The following is a 17,103-nucleotide window of genomic DNA, read 5'->3' as shown; positions in this document are numbered from 1 at the left end:
AAAATAAATAAAGTCCAGAAATCAAATTAATACTAGAGACTTGGGATCTAGTAAATGTCACAAACATGACTTTGTTGTTAAACATAGAGAAGGATTTTATAGTTTTTCCACTCTAAGTTAAAGTATTACCCTGAGACTAATTCTCACCGTGAAAATAATTCTGAAAGAAAACAGAAAAAAAGCCATAAAAATAGTAGACAATGAAGAAGAAAAGTCATAATCAATAAAAAATAATTTTTTGCTCCAAATGGATTGCTCATCAAAAATGTAGAAATAAACTTTTAAGACCAGCCAAATCATCTCTGAAGTCTATCAGAGTTAGGAAGAACACGTGTAAAGGAGATCACGTGGCTTTTCCCTAACTGAAGTGGATTAGAGATGACTAGGATTCACACTCTAAAAGAGAAGATACTACCTAAGTGCAAATGCTAAAAACATGCCTGATGCATGAAAGATCATCACATCACAACAGAGAAGAAGAGTTGGAAGGGATGTAGGAAACAGAAGACAGCACTTTTGGCAGAAAGAGAGATGGAGGGCTATATATGAAGGTTCAAAAGGTTTTAAAGAAAAGAAGCAATGGCTGAAAAGAAGCAGAGGCAAAAACGTTCAGTAGAATATAATAAACTAAAAGCACTTCAGGCATCAAGGGAAGTGGCATGCTTGGACCAAGAAAAGACGCAGGTCATCAAAACTCCAGCTCCACCTCCAGAGAGCTCTTGATGCTGACAGTACAGGAATAGCTAACATGAAATAATGACAGCAACAAGCCAGGTTTCATTCAAAATTACTACTGAAAAACGAAGGGAAAGATGAGCAAATAGTAAAGAAGGCTAATAATGATGAATGCTGTGGCGATGTCAGATAAGATGAAACTAGCTGTACAATGGCTGGTCAAGTTCTAAAGACACAGTTTAGTGAGATGCGTGGCAACTACTGAGTTAGTCTTTTTTTTTTTTGAGTTAGTCTTTAGTCTTTTTAACTTTTTCCCTCTGAGGTCCCAAACTGTTATTTTTATGTTTTCTTTGTGTGTGTGCGAGTGTGTGGAAGCCAGAAGACAACCTCAGAAGTTCTTTCCTCAGGAATCGTCCACTTGCTTTTTAAAGATGGGCTCTCACTGGCCTGGAGTTCACCAAACGGACTAAGTTGGCTAGCTGGCAAGACCCAGAGCCTGTCTTTGCCTCTGCATTTCTGGGATTCTAAGTGTGCAGTGTCACACCTGGCTTTTTCACAAGGATTCTGGGGCTTGGATTCAGGTCCTCACGCCTGTAAGGCAAGCACTTTTCTGACTGAACTTTTTCCCAGACTCATTTTTATATATTCTCAACCAGATTAGATATGTTTGAACTCATTATAAGTTAACATAAAATAAAATCTTGACAGTGTTTTTAAGGGCAGAAAATCTACTCTCTACAACAACCATTTAACAAGTCTCACATTATGGTGCTGAGCTTACTTGAGAGTTGAGGGTTATTTCTTGGGTCTTTAGTAGATGGTTCTGAACTATTAAATCACTGGAGAACATCTGAATTAAGGTATAGCACTTAGAAAGAACACATTAGCTCTGAAAGGTGAAACAGTGAGGTAGGTGATTCCAATAGGGAATGGTGCTAGGAATATCAAAGTCTCTAAATTTCCTTCAAAGTAGACTTCTATATATACTTGAGTGCTAAAATGTATGACCTTCAAAAGGCAAAATTCTGATACTAAAATCTCTTTCCAAATACATTTTGTTCACCTGAGATAAAATCCACTAAAATTTTCCCTACCATGAAATGTTAAAATATCTAGAATTTCTTATGTCCAGATATATTCCTATTTAATCTTTTTCTTATTTGAGTAACTTTTCTACAATATCAAAATTTCTATTTTATCACTTTCCTCTATTTCCTTGAAAAACCTCTTCACTTCTCTCACATAAATGCTAGATTCCTTTTTATGGATTAGCACCCAGTCTTCTAATGTTCTACTGAAATGCCAAGCATTTTGGTAAATCTCTTGTATGAAATATTAGAATTATAAACTGCTTAAAAAGTTCTTAACTTTTTACTGGCTTACCTATACAACAGATGACATTTTTTACTTTATATAAAACTGAAGTAGTTAAAGTTTATTATGCTTTTGAAAAAATTTCATAAAATGCTATTGATATAATTTTAACTCTATTATTAAAAGGTAGTTTGTAAATGTATACTTTATAAAAACCTGTGAGAATGATAAATCAACAACAAAAGATTATAATCTTTTATAATCTATAAAATGGAATACATTTTAATCAGGAAGAATATACATATTTAGAATGCATAGAGAAATACAAACAGGATAAAATATATATCATTCCCAAGTTGCTCCAAGTAAATAAGAGCTTACAGCTCATTCCTAAGATAAATATAAAAGAATTATGAAGAGCTTTCAAATGCACATTCTTGGAATAAATAGGACTATCCATCCTGATACATACAGATGGGGAGTAAGTGGGTAGAGAGTCAACTTTCCTAAGTAGCCTGTGCTTAACTATTAAAGGAATAAACTGGATGTGGCACAGAATTTACTTTTCTTCCCTCACAAGTGATAAATCTACTTAATGAAACAGGGTGTATACCCATAAAACATGTATTACGTATATATTTCACAGAACTAGTGGATAGGGAAAAAAGTGAGAAGTCAAGGATCTGAAATTAATTAAAGGGGTTAAACTATACCATTAAACTTCTTCTGTGTAATATGCTCTTATATATGGTTAGAACAATATCCAATTGCTAAGATTGAATGGAAACATAAGAAAACACTTGGGAAAAAAAAAAGATTGTACCAATAGGCACTAAGTTGATAAAAGTCCTTTATTTTTCCAGAGCCCTTAGGAAACCACTAAGATGCTAGTGTACTACAGAAGGTACTTTGTATACTACAGAAGTTAAGAACTTGAAGTCTAGGTGACGCAGATTCAAATCCAAGACTTAGTTATCTCACAGTTGCCTTGTGAATATAATGGGATAATAATGATACATAATTCAAAGTCCTATGTATTTAATACTTTGGTTGTGAGAACTTTGAACAGTTCTTTGGTAAGCTCTACATTAGAATTTAACTACTATTTTCACAATCATAATTACTATCTACTATGGTAATGATAGCTGACATTTACTGAGCACTTACTATGTATTTGAAGCATTTCACCTATTTCATTCCCTCATTCACTATTAGGGAAAAAATAATACAGTAAAAAAAATAACAACCACTTCCAACACATCTAAAGTACGTACCAGTGTTCCTGGCCTAGACAAAGTACTTGTTATTGACACTACTCTTCTTAAATTATCCTTTTTTAAAAATTAAAATTGACATTAATGTTCTTTGAAAAGAAGCCGAAGAGTTCTAAAATTTAGGTTTAACAGAATAATTTTGTGGAAAGTTTCAAAAAAGTTCTTAAAAATTTCTAGCATGTTTCATGAAAATATGATGAAAGATAATACATTATATGGATATTTGGGGAATATACTGAACTTATGTTTATACTTGCAAAATCATTTAGCTATTTTAACTACTGACTAATCAGACTGAAAAGGCTATCAAACAACCAACTGAAATACATTTTAGATTATAGTTAAATAGAAGAATGTGTGTTATACAATTTTTCTTTGCTTGAACTAAACCCCTGGATGATCAGTAACAACATTTGTTAGAAATATTTATAGACTGTTTAATACAATATGAAGAAATGAGAGGCTAGTATAAGAGCATAATATGGAAACTTTCCTCAAAACTCAATGTACAGTTCTGAAAGTTCGCTTTCAAGTAAACATATGGAGTGTGTATATATTTGAATATGCAGTGCTGACAAGCAGAGGTGATATTTATTAAAATCCATCAGGTTTCAAGTTCAACAGCAGGTCAAGTCTGAAAAGGGCTTGAGAGATAAACTATCTTGTTCATTAGCTGGATTAAAGTAAACACTCTCACTTACCCCTTGTCCAAGTGTAACCCGTTCCAATGCCTTAAAGGAGAAAAAACCAAGACAAAGATTGCTGATATATTTAGTCTTATCTCATAAGATTTATAAATATACTGTATAAGGATTTGTAATACTGACAATTAAAAAGATTAATAAAGTGATAACATAGAAGTTTATACAGCTAAAAGTGTTGTATTATTAAAGAATGTTAACCAGTATGCTTGTATAAATGAAGGCTAATTTATAATGGTCATGTGTCATATATATATAAACACATTCATACTCCAACTACACACACTCTGTGAATTATAGAAGGAATTAGAAAGCAGAAAGAAATGAAATAACAGTCTGACTCATGTTTAGTGTAGCTAGACAATCCAATCCAAAGTTGCTATTATGTATGAAAAAAGACACAGATATAGTCACAAACTTATTTATAACATACTTATAATTTATAATATACATGTAATTTCACCCTTCTTTTTCCTCCAGTGTTGAGGGTTAAACCCTGATTCATGAAGTAACTAAGCAGGTGCCCTATCACTGAGCTACTTGCCCATTTCTAATTTCACCTTTTAACAAACAAAAATGAGCAGATTATAGTTGGTGGGGTATTTTCAGAAAAGAAATATATTTGGTCTGCATGGTATGCAAATTCAAAGCAAATTCACATATGATCTAGTGCCAGAAGATATGGAACTTGTTAGTTTAGGTCTAAAGTGTCCTTCCATGTTTTAAATGCGTTTCCCAGTGGTTGGAGCTATGTGGGGAGGCTGCAGAACCTTTATAGACAGCCTAACTGGTTAAAGCAGATCACTAGTGGTAGGCTTCTGAAGTTTACATGCAGTTTCTGGTTCCTGTCATGGTCTTTCTGCTTCCTGGACTCTCTCCCCTGGCAGTCATGAACTGAGCTGTTCCACCCTGCCACCCATGCTATGATGGACTAAAACCCTCTGAAATTGTCAGCACACATCAATCTTTCTCAGTTGTTTCGGTTAGGTATTGCAGTACCAGAATAACTAGTAACTAGTAGAAGTATTGCAACAGAACTAGTAGAAGTATTACAACAGAATTTTACAATTTTATTTGTATTGATTTCTACATATATTCTTAAAAACAAGACTTTTTGTTTTGTTTTTGTTTTTTTGAAACAGGGTTTCCCTGTAGCCCCAGCTGGTCTGGAGCTCACTATGTAGCCCAGGCTGGCCTTGAACTCACAGAGATCCACCTGCCTCTGCCTCCCAAGTGCTGGGACTACAGGTGTGTGCCACCACGCCCCAAAATATTTCCTAACATTTCTAATAAAAACTCATCATCTAACATATACAAAATATTTACTCCTTAATTTATATGTGGAATAAGGCCTTATGAAATTTTTTGTCAGACATACATTTCCACATTTATACAGTCTTTTTTGAGGGGGGGGATCTTTTTGAGACAGAGTCTCCCTGTGGTCCTAGCTGGCCTGGAACTCACTATAAACACCAGGCTGGCCTTGAACTCACAGAGATCTGCCTGCCTCTGCCTCCCTAAAGGCGTGTGCCACCACACCCGGCTATAGTCTTATAATTAAATTAGATGCTTGCCACGTGGGTGCTGGGATTCGAACCCAGGTCTTCTGCAAGAACAGCCGGTGTTCTTAACCACTGAGCCATCTCTCCAGCCCCAAGATGCTAACAATTTTTTAAAAAACATTTTATTATTTTTATTTTATGGTATGAGTATATTGCTTGCATGTGTGTAAGTGTACCTGTGTCAAGCAATGCCTGCTCAGATCAGAAGAGGGCACTGAATTCCCCCTGAACTGGAGTTACAGACGGCTGTTAGCTGCCATGTGGGTGCTAGAAATTAAACCCAGGTCCTCTATAAGAGCAGCCAGTATTCTTAACCATTAATCCATCTCTCCAGCCCCTAGATGTTAACAATTTAACTGAAAGTTTATTTTTAAATGTTACTTAGGAAACATTCCAAATAGTCTAATTGATCTGTATATGCTTGCTACTCAAATTTGAAATAGCTTTGTTTCAGGTTTCAATGTTTTCATAAATAGACTTAGATAAAGCTGAAATATACACGTTTTTACATTAGAATATAATTTACAGATTATACAGAGTATACGGAGTATACTTTTTGCAGATGTATAAGATCATTGGCAAGATCAGCAACTTGCCTCAAGCTGTGTAGCTAGTGACTGACCGTGAGCTAAAATCTTGCTCTTTGAATCTCTATTTACATCTTATGCCCTCACACCATACAGATATTGGGGGGAACAGGAGGATTCACTGTATGAAAATGTGCTACAGTAAAATTTTGAATGTTACAGAACAAATGTACATCAAGTCAACTTCCCTAGAAAAAGCTCTTTTAATTCCTTCTTTTAGGGTGTAAGCCTGTATCATTGTATCCCAAACATGCCATTTTAAGAATGACTGTCATTCTAACAATTTTCTGAGCATATTTCACTTACATATAAAATGAAGAGAAATTTCCAGAGAGGTTAAGTGTGCTACATAAGGGAATTATTATTTGAGAATAAGTAGGTCTCTAAGATAGTCCTAGGATATAAAGTCTCTGCAGTAACTTAAAATGACATAGTATTATACCAGTAACAGAAATAATGGGTTTTTAAGAATTTATTTACCTTATGCTTGGCATAAAATAAATTCCTTAATAAACTGTATTTCATTTAAAAATTTTATTATATAAGTTTAAGTAAACCAACATGCTTTGATGTACATAGACATAGTGAAGTGATTACTACATAAACAATTTAACATCTCTATCATCTTACCTTGTTTTGTGTATGTGACAGGAGCATGTAAAAATCTATTCTCGGAAAAATTTCAAGTATATAATACACTAGTACTAATTACAGTCCTAAGGATGTACCTTAGTTTTCTACACTTATTTTTCCAAACTAACTACAATATATTAACTTTCTGATGATGATTATTCACCTATAATATTTAACTTCTTCCTCTGTAAACTAACATGGTATCATGAACAAAGAATACTAACATCTGTTAGTGTTCTCTGTCTAGGAACACAGTCAAATCAAGCACAATGAAGTCTCATATAGCTCAATAATTTTTCTCATTCTACAGAATAATTAAATGAAAAGACTTCCACAAATACACAAGAATACTATAAGGCTCCATATAAAGGACTGAATTAATTTTGTGTTTAAGACTTGGTAGTTGGTATATTTCTTATCTTAAATAAAATAATGACATGCAAATATTTGCCATGATACTGAACACAGAATAGATGTTTGAAGAACTTTGTGATTATTTTCTCACAAATTGCAATATACAAAAACATTAAAGATGATGCTAAGCAAAATGTGGCATTTACCATGGTATTAGCCAAAAATAATGACTTGTGTAACATCTGGATAGAATTCTTTTGCTTTTTAAGAAAAACATAACCATACCAAACATGCTGCCATTCTTGCATTACGGCCACAGCACCAGCTCTCCTTCTTTAAATAGTGGCACATTGGAAATCCCCAATTTTCTTGAGTACATTCTGCAGATGGGAAAAAAATATGGATTATTTAAATAAATACCTTCCTTTTTCAGTTATAATAAACAATCTTATTGAGATGGCCAATTAGTCATTGAGAAAGTCAAACAGTGGTTCAAAAATGGAAGTGGTGATGTGATATTTAACAGCTCATTCCAGTTTGTTAATTGAAAGCATGTTAATGTTATGAAAAAGTATTAGTGCAAGAACAGCTACTTCATGTTTAAACTGCAGGTCTGATACTAACTAATTTGCCAAAACTATTTATGTAAGATTTAACAAATGCAATTTAAAATGCAAATGGTCTTCCTGTTTAGTGTAACCATGAGAGATAACAAATGACATAAAAGACATTTATGGCTGACCTAAATTCCTAAAAGGAAAAAAATACACCAGTTCACAATTTATTAAAGAACAGTATGACTTCATTCTTAACAATACTGAAGCATCTTTTTTTTTTTTTTTGCCACTATGATAACTTTTCAGAAAAGGCACAGCTGTATAGGCTCTTATTTCTTCAGTGTTTTAAGAAGCGGTAATGTTTTCAGCTGTATTCCAGTTTGGCTCAATTTCACAAATGATTCAAATAATGACAACCAAAATCAACATAGCTACTGCCCAACTAGCTCACAGAGTTACATATATGTAACTTGTTGAGGTTCACATTCCTCCTATATTAATCCCAACATGTTTTTAAATAAATGTTTTTATTTATTATTTTTGTTTTATATGTATGAGTGTACTGCTTGTATGTACGTAAGTGCACCCATGTCATGCAATGCCCACAGAAGTCAGAAGATGGTGTTTGATCTCTTGGAACTGGAGTTATGGTTGGTTGTTATATATATATATTTTTAAGATTTTATTTATTATTTTTATTTTATGTATGTGAGTATATTGCCTGCATTTAGGTAAGTGCACGCATCCCGTGCAATGACCGCGGAGGACAGAAGAGGCCATTGGATCCTCTGGAACTGGATTTAGGGACAACTGTTAGCTGCCGTGTGGGTGCTGGGATTTGAACCAGGATCTTCTGCAAGAACAACCAGTGTCTGGAAATTATTTATATTTTAAAGGAGGTCTTAGAAATAAATATCAATGTTACTAAAAATGTGGCAAGTAATTGAAAAATAGATAAACATAAATATAAATTATTTTATTTGTTTGTTTTATGTTTATGAGTGTCTTGCCTGCACATAAGTGCACCAGCATCATGCAGTGCCCGTGGAGGTCAGAAGAGGGCATCGGATCCCCTGGAACTGGAGTTACAGATGGTTGTTAGCCGCTATGTGGATGCTAGGGATCAAACCCAGGTCTTCTGCAAGAGCAGTCAGTGCTCTTAACTGCTGAGCCATCTCTCCAGCCCCAAATTAAAAAATACTTAAAATGCAGCTGAAGTATATTCCACTAAGTAAATTTGGTATTACGAAGGGCTGAATGACTTTTGACTAAAAGAGATAAAGTTTAAATTAAATTTAGGGACTGGAGACATGGTTCAGAGGTTAAGAGCACTGGCTGCTATTGCAAGGGACTTAGGTTTGGTTTTCAGCACCTACATGGTGGCTACCAACTCTCCATATCTCCAGTTCTAAGGGATCCACCACCTTCTTATGACCTCTGTGGACACTGCATGACATTGGTGCATTTACATACATGCAGTCAATACATTCATACATATAAAATAAATATTTTTAATTAAAATTTATAATATACCTACTGAAAATCAGATTGAAAGTCTTACATTTCCCTCCACCTTCAGAATTGGAGTATATAATTCTAGTATTTTTATAGTATTTATACTGTGAGACAGTACTGTAAGTGCTTTAAATGTACTAACTTGCTTTAGTCCCTGTAGCAATTCTAAACTAAGTCCACTACTATTGGGGAACTGAGTACAGGTAAGATAATAAAATGTATCGATTTACAAATTTTGACAGGCAGTCTGACTCAGGAGTCCATGCTTTTAGCTATGAAGCTATATCAAGGGAAATTCATAAACTACCTCACTTGCAATTGCACAGCTCATGTAGCCTTTGAAGTCTATGCAGACTGTAGAGTCCCTTGGACCAATTCTATTTTCAAGATTACCTGAAACAGTGATTTGAATTTTATGGAAGGTTTTATGCTTTAACTGAGGCATGATTATTGCTTAAGGAAAGAATTAAGATACCACATATCATTACAGAATAAAGCACTAGAATGCATGCAATTATATTCGTATGGTTAGACAAAAAAAAGTATTAACCAATAAAAGTCAAGTTCTCATCCCTAAATACATTCTCCCCTTGTTCATTATAGTAACAGAGCTTTATTTTAATTAATTTATTTAGTTATTTAATTTTTAAGACAGGTTCTCCCTGTAGCCCCAGCTGACCTGGAACTTCCTAAGTAGACCAGCTGGCCTTGAACTCACAGAGATCCACCTGCCTCTGCCTCCCAAGTGCTGGGACTAAAGATGTGCGCCACCATACCCAGTGTAAAAGAGCTTTTAAGATTCAAGCCTGGAATTTTCAGGCTTACACAGATTTACTAGAATAGCTACAGGACTAGGCTGTGGCAAGTGGAGTGTGGGCAAAAGTGATGAAAGCGAATTCATGCTTCAATGCAGTAGACACACTCTTTTCCTTATGTTCCCCACTCCCTTTCTTCAGTCAACTAGAACCATGTAAACAAGAAGGGCAGAGGTGGACAAATGAAAATAGAAGAGCCAGAGGGCTGAAGATATGGTTCAGCAGTTAAAAGCACTGCTGCTCTTGCTGAGGACCCAGGCTCAGTTCCCAGCACCCACAGGGCCACTATCAACCGTCCATAAGTCCAGTTCCAGGGGATCAAACACCCTCTTCTGATCTCCGTGGGCACTGCGTTGACACAGGTGCGCTTACATGCATTCATATACATAAAATAAAAATACATAGAAGAACCAGGGGTCCCAGAGGATTTTTTAAGAGGATAACTCCCATACTAAATTGTCTAACTCTAGATTAAAAACAGAAATAGTTCTCTTTCTTGTTTAAGTCACTGTCACTTAGGTTCTGAACCTATTATGGTTCCTGAACTTTTTTTTTTCTCAGCATTCTTAGAGCAAGGAAAATTGTGTATATTAACCTGGAATAAAGAAATGAGGATGATCTTGTTCAGAAGTGAAGCCCAGAGAGTGAAGGAAGCAGTGTTATGGAACACCCATAGGCATTCAGAGGACAGTAATCTAATAGTTCTGTTCTCATTAATATGAAATCTGATGTTTGAACAGAGACTTAATCAAATGAAAAAGCAAGGCATGAGAATAGTCAGCCCTCTGCATCCCGTATTCTATAGCCATAGGCTCAATCAACCACAGAGCAAAAGTTAGAAAATTTAGTCTGTATTAGGCATGCACAGACTATACTTTTCATATCATTATTCCCTAAACTATATAACAACTATTTAGATAACATTTACATGTATGAGGTATTTAAAGTAACCTATGGATGATTTTTAAAAGTTTAGTAATAATCCATGTAGGCTACGTGAAAATATTATACTATTTTTTATATAAGGAACTTGAACATCTGTAGATTTTGTTAGCTCTGAGGAGTCCTGGAAACAATACATTACAGAAACTGAGGAATGACATTATTAGGGATGATTTGATGAAATTAAAAAAATACTACCAACAAAAGGTCCTACACTTTCAATGAATCCTATCTCCTGAAACACAGCTGAGTTCCTTATAACTTAAAAATGATAACTGATGGGGCTGGAGAGATGGCTCAGCAGTTAAGAACACTGACTGTTCTCGTAGAAGACCTGGGTTCAAATCCCAGCACCCACATGGCTGCTAACAACTGTCTGTAACTCCAGTTCCAGGGGATCTGACAGTCTCTTCTGTCCTCTGTGGGCATTGCACGACATGGGTGCACTTACCTACATAAGGCAATACACGCATACACATAAAATAAAAATAATATTTTTAAAGAATGATAACTGACTAGCAATTTCCTAACCTCTTCTATTATTCCAACCAAACACCTGCAAACAAACAAGCTTACAACACTGGAAAAAGTAGATGAAAGTCAACTTAGTAAAGAAAAATATGAAACAAATTGCACTGACATATAAAAAGCAGAAAGAAGAAACCCCAAAACAAAAATAAAAAACCAAATTCCCAAACAATGGAATAAAGCACAACTACTTTGCAATGCATCTCAGGCTGCAAAGAAAAAAAATGTCTACTTGCCTGAAAATAGGTAGAAAGAACCACCTCATGTGATAACCTAAAGACAACTTGGACTGAAAAAAATATTACTTAAAATTAGATGGAAAGGAATACAGAATTTCTGGAAAAATACATTACAGTAGAAGGGGTACATCATTTCTAGGGGAAAAAATTAAAATAAGAAACTCAGTCAAGTTATTCCCAAATTCTTGACCTATAGGAACTATGAGAAACAATAAATTACTGTGGCTGTAAGCCATTAAATCCCAGGGGTGATTTCTTACATAACTTTAGGGCACAAATACAATTCTGGAATTTGTAATGAGGTGGAAGGAGGTAATTATCCCATCCAAAAGATAGGAGACAGAAAAATCCACTGCTTTATCTTTAGCAGAAAGATAGGTTTTGCTTATATAAGAAAATTAAGACCTTTACAGCAGATGTTACACATATTGACAAGTTTTGGTAATGTCTGAATTTGAGAGACTGCAGTAAAGATGATTTTGCAATTGGGGTGTAGAATACATAGTTAAAACAAAGTACATATATTTATTTTGTTAAAGTCCTGGAAATAAAGGGTGATTTGTTAAGGTCTGGGTTGGTGGGACAAACAGCCTGAAAGGACTGTTCCTGAGAGTCTGGGACAGAGAGCAATGAAGGCAAGAGTCTTGTGGTATTGAGAAGGGAACTTTTCTGAGGGAATAGAGAATTCTGGGTAACTTATGGTAATAAAGAGAAGACTTGGGAGACAAATTTATAATGCCTCATTTCCAGGTGTTACTGGAGAAATGGAACCTAGTAAAGAAAGGTCATATGTCATGTATGTTCCCTGACTTGTACTGATGCAGGCAGTGAGGGTAGAGGAAGGCTATACTCTGAGAGATCGTAAAACTAACACTATGGCAATGACAGCCACCAGGAGGCGGCAACTCGATTTGCTTGTGAGAGAACCCCAAACTGGATGTACAAATTTAATTTTTTGCTGTTGTGATAAAACATCCCAATCAAAAGCAATTTAGGACAAGAATGGGTTTATTTGGCTTACAATTCGAGGTTCACTGAGTGAAGGGAGGAACACAAGCAACTAGTCATACCACATTCACCGCCAAGAGCCTAGAGAAACAAATGCATTATCCAGCCTGCTTGTACAGTCCTGCACCTCAGACCAGGGAATGGTGCCACCCACAATATGCTGGTTCTATTAATAGTCAAGACAATGCCCACAGGACAATATAATCTAGGCAACCCTTCAAATGAAACTCCCTTCTCATGTGGTTCTAGGTTCTGTCAAGTTGATCATTAAAACTAACTAGCATACAACACACAACACAATGTGGAAGATGGAAGTAGAGTCTTACCGCATGACCTAGCTTCCTTGAACCCTTTCCTAAAATACGTATAAACTTTAAGGCAATTTATAGGACTGCCAGCATTGACTCAAAGCTTTTTGAAACAATGACTCCATTGGACAGGGCATCCTGAAGAAGGTTTCTGGATCCACATCAAAATTTCCTTTGTGGTTGAGATAATATGCTTTCACAGCTCAGCTCTTCTTTAAAAAAAAAAAAAAGTATTATGATTTTATTGGGGGTCTTTTTACTAACTGCTTAGCCAATTCCTACCTCCTATTCTTATCATACCATCCCCTGAAGAAACCCCAAAGAAAAGTAGCCAATTTCTTGGTTAAAAATCAAAATGTCCTTGGGCCTCTTAGCAACATACTCTGTTCCAAAGGCCAAAAATGTCAAAAGTATTTGGGAGCTCTTATCTAATCCCTAAAAGATTTTAGAGTTACCTCTTCAGAGGGGGTAAGGTTAGAGTAGCAAAAAGCCCTATTTAAAAAAAAAAAGAAAGCGTACACGAAGTTGTTCAGGTAAAAGTGGTGGGGAGATATGGGAGGAGATGGAGAGGAGGGAGTGGATGTGGATTTGATGAAAACACCTTATATGCATGTATGAAATTATCAATAAGTTTTTTTAAGTTAATAAAAAAGTATGGCTTTATGTGTATGAGTGTTTTATCTGCATGTATGTTGGATGCCCATGTCATGCAATGCCCTCAGAGACCAGAAGAGGGTATCAGATTCCCCAGAAATGGAGTTACAGATGGTTGTTAGCTGCCTTGTGGGTGCTGGGAACCAAACCAGGGTCCTATGCAAGAACAGCTAGTCCTCTTAACTGCTGAGCCATCTCTCCAGCCCCTCAGCACAGTTTTTCTAAGAGTACATGGAAATAACTAAAATCCTCATAGTCAAAGCTTTTCATGTAAAAGTTAAATATTATCTTTGGAAACTATATCAGATTCATTCTGATTCCAATAAAGAATGGGGCCTCTTATACATCCTGAATGAAAGTCATAGTCCACTGTCTCTACTATGCAGTCATACATCACATTCCAATTTAGTCAAGGTGGGCTTTGTCACCCATATCAGTGAATCATGCTACTTTCATTACTTCCACTCTATCTTTAAATAACAGTTCTAGGTAGAGGAAGTCTCTTATTTTTCTTCCAAAGTACATTAGTCTTTTTGCAGGCTTTAAATATTGACTTTTTTTTTTTTTTTTTTTTTTTTTTAAGCAGGGTCTCCCTGTAGCCCCAGCTGTCCTGGAACTCACTATGTAGATGAGGCTGGCCTTGAACTCACAGAGATCTGCCTGCCTCTGCCTCCCAAGTACTAGGACTACAGGCATGTGCGGCCACGCCTGGCTTAACATTGACGTTCTTAAATGTAGACACTCTACTAGTCATTTCTTCTTGTTTTAATAGTATCCCTGTGTTCATAACTAATCAACCTTGAAAAGTAGAACTGCTTTCTACTATTCCCTTCTTTTTTCTTATAATATTTTATTTATTATTTTAATTTTATGTGTATGCGTGTATTGCCTGCATGGAGGTAAGTGCACTCATGTCATGCAACGCCCGCGGAAGACAGAAGAAGCTGTCGGATCCCCTGGAACTGGAGTTACGGAGAGTTGTTAGCCGCCATGTGGGTACTGGGATTCAAATCCAGGTCTTCTGCAAGAAGACCACTGTTCTTAATTGTCAAAGTTATTGCCTCTCTTGTTTCACTAATTTACAGATGAGCTACAAAGGCTAACTGAATTACTGAAGGACACAGCACTATAGAGATAAAACAAGTCAACACATCTGAACAGTGTTTTTGCACTCCCTTGCACATTTAGAAATCATCATCTCTGTGCTTCCAATATAATTTTTCACCTAGTTCCAATACTGCATCATGAGAGGGTGCTATGACTGGAATATGAAATGTCCCCTATAAGTTCATGTGTTTGAACATTTGCTCCCCTGCTGGTGATGCTCATTGGTAAGGCTGTAGAACCTTTAGGAAGTGGAACAATGCCTCAGGAAGTACATCACCGGAGGTGGGCCTTGAGGGTTTATAGCCAGGTCCCACTTCCTGTTTATTCTCTGTATCTGGAGTCTGAATGCAATGTGAACAATCAGCCTCCTGGTCCTGCTGCCATGCCCTCCTTGCCTGCTGCAATGATTTTCTTGTTGTGAATGATTTTCCTGTCATGATGGACTGTGTTTCTCTGGAAGCATAAGCCAAAATAAACCCTTTCTCAAATTAGTGGCTTTTGTTGGGGTACTTTATCACAGCAACAGGAAAAGAAATGAAGACAGGAGGTAAGGCACACAACGTTGCAATATCCCTACGCATCACACTGAGATATTGCAGCACCTTCCATATTGTACCAACACTTGTTTTCTTATCTATAAAAATCTGCAACATGTTGTAAATTTCTTTAAACTACTTCATTTAGATATACCCTGCATCTAGTGGAGTACTGTGGAAGAGCATACAGTTTGCTGACTGTTCTCTAAGTCTAAGCATGGTTCTATATTGAGTCAGTGTTTGGCGATAATCTCAGTGCTCTGTACTGTTTTTAATAAAACAGCTCTATCTTTTCATAACTTCAGAATCTTCATTTTAATTTCACGTTGGTTTTAAAGTAGGAGTTGCTAAGCATTTCCACAGTCAACATCCAGGTTTTAAAAGAAATATTGATGATGTATAGAAAGATCAACAACTCAACAAAAATAAATTACTCAAAGTATTATATAATTAATCACTTATAATTTGTTTTAAATTTTTATTTTGTCAAAGATTATGCTAACATTCTTTTAAAAATTTTTAGCAATATAATAGGCATATTCATAGATAAGCCAACTAAAATATTTCCTTTTCAACTTAGAAGTTTACAATCTGAAAAATCTGAGATTCAGATGAAAAACTGGTCTTTACATGAAAATCTGGATGACTAAAAAAGATATGAATGTTCTTTTATGTTTGTCAACATAAAGAAACTCATGCTCTTGACGGATAAGACATTCAACACCTACTATCCACTACACAATGGCTGGAATGCTTAGCACAGACATGGTGACTTTGCTGCCTAAATGAACAAATCATTACTTATGACAAATACAAATTTATAGAACAAAGCCTTGCAAAACACATCATATAACCACTACAGTAAAAGAGTTCCTTCTTAGTGGCTCCAGAGATTGCTAACTATGCGTATCTCAAATCAACATTTACAGACATCAAATTCGTAGCTTGAAACTTATGAATTTGGATGGATTTACATAATGGAAAAGCAGGAAATAATATATATTACAGATTTTATTAAGGTCAACCATTAAATATTTTACCAACACACAACTGGCCATAACATTAACAGGTTATAAAATCAATTGTCACAAAGATTCAATAAAACTTAAGAGAACAAAAGAAAATAAAAATGTTAATTTGCTCTGTGGTATTATATTAAGGAATCATTAGGAAACAAATATTAACCAAAAGGAAAGAAAGACCTTTTTGCAAAACTTAAATGTTAGTTTTATGTTTTATAGATGTTTTGATATATAGTAGGTAGTGACATACTGAGGTATGCCATTTTTAATATATACTAGGTAATGACATATTTTTTTGTGTATGGTGCTGGGGAATGAAACCAGAACATGCCAACACATGCTCTACCATGGAGCTACATGTATCACAACCCTAAAATGCATTTCTTTAGTTGATATGAGTCAAAATACCACTATAATTTAATGGGAAAATATAATTTTTATCCATAAATATGTTTTACAATCCTGTGGTCATCATATGCTTTGTTGGTTAAGACCACAGGCTTGGGGGAAAAAAAAAAAAGCTTTGCAGTTAATATAATATTTGGAAGCTTCTGTTCCTTCTCAAGGACTACTGAAGAGAAAAGTAATAGTTTATGATAAAAAAAAGGAAACAAAAATCTGTGATTTAAAGTTAAATAGGCCAGGTGTAGTGGCACACACCTTTAATCCCAGCACTCAGGAGGCATATCTCTGTGAGATCCAGGCCAGTCTGGTCTACAAAGGCAACTCCAGGCCAGCTGGGGCTATAGTGAGACCCTGCCTTAAGTAGGAG

The 17,103-nt window shown here is 35.5% G+C and overlaps 1 protein-coding gene across 2 annotated transcripts in view; it reads right to left on the bottom strand.

Annotated features, from left to right (window-relative positions):
* Positions 1-17,103, bottom strand: part of Mettl25 (methyltransferase like 25) — a 119,321-nt gene that overhangs the window by 65,174 nt on the left and 37,044 nt on the right. For both annotated transcript variants that reach the window (XM_008852320.3, XM_029555726.1), the window contains 2 exons: positions 7,386-7,480; positions 3,965-3,994 (listed from right to left, as the gene is read on the bottom strand). In XM_008852320.3, coding sequence (XP_008850542.1) covers positions 3,965-3,994; positions 7,386-7,480 — 125 coding nt within the window. The remainder of the gene's footprint in view (positions 1-3,964; positions 3,995-7,385; positions 7,481-17,103) is intronic.

The sequence above is a fragment of the Nannospalax galili genome, unplaced genomic scaffold (genome assembly GCF_000622305.1).
Source record: "Nannospalax galili isolate Female #2095 unplaced genomic scaffold, S.galili_v1.0 scaffold390, whole genome shotgun sequence".
Lineage (NCBI taxonomy): Eukaryota > Metazoa > Chordata > Mammalia > Rodentia > Spalacidae > Nannospalax > Nannospalax galili.
The sequence above is the reverse complement of the archived record's forward strand: the minus strand, read 5'-3'. Positions and strand labels throughout refer to the sequence as shown.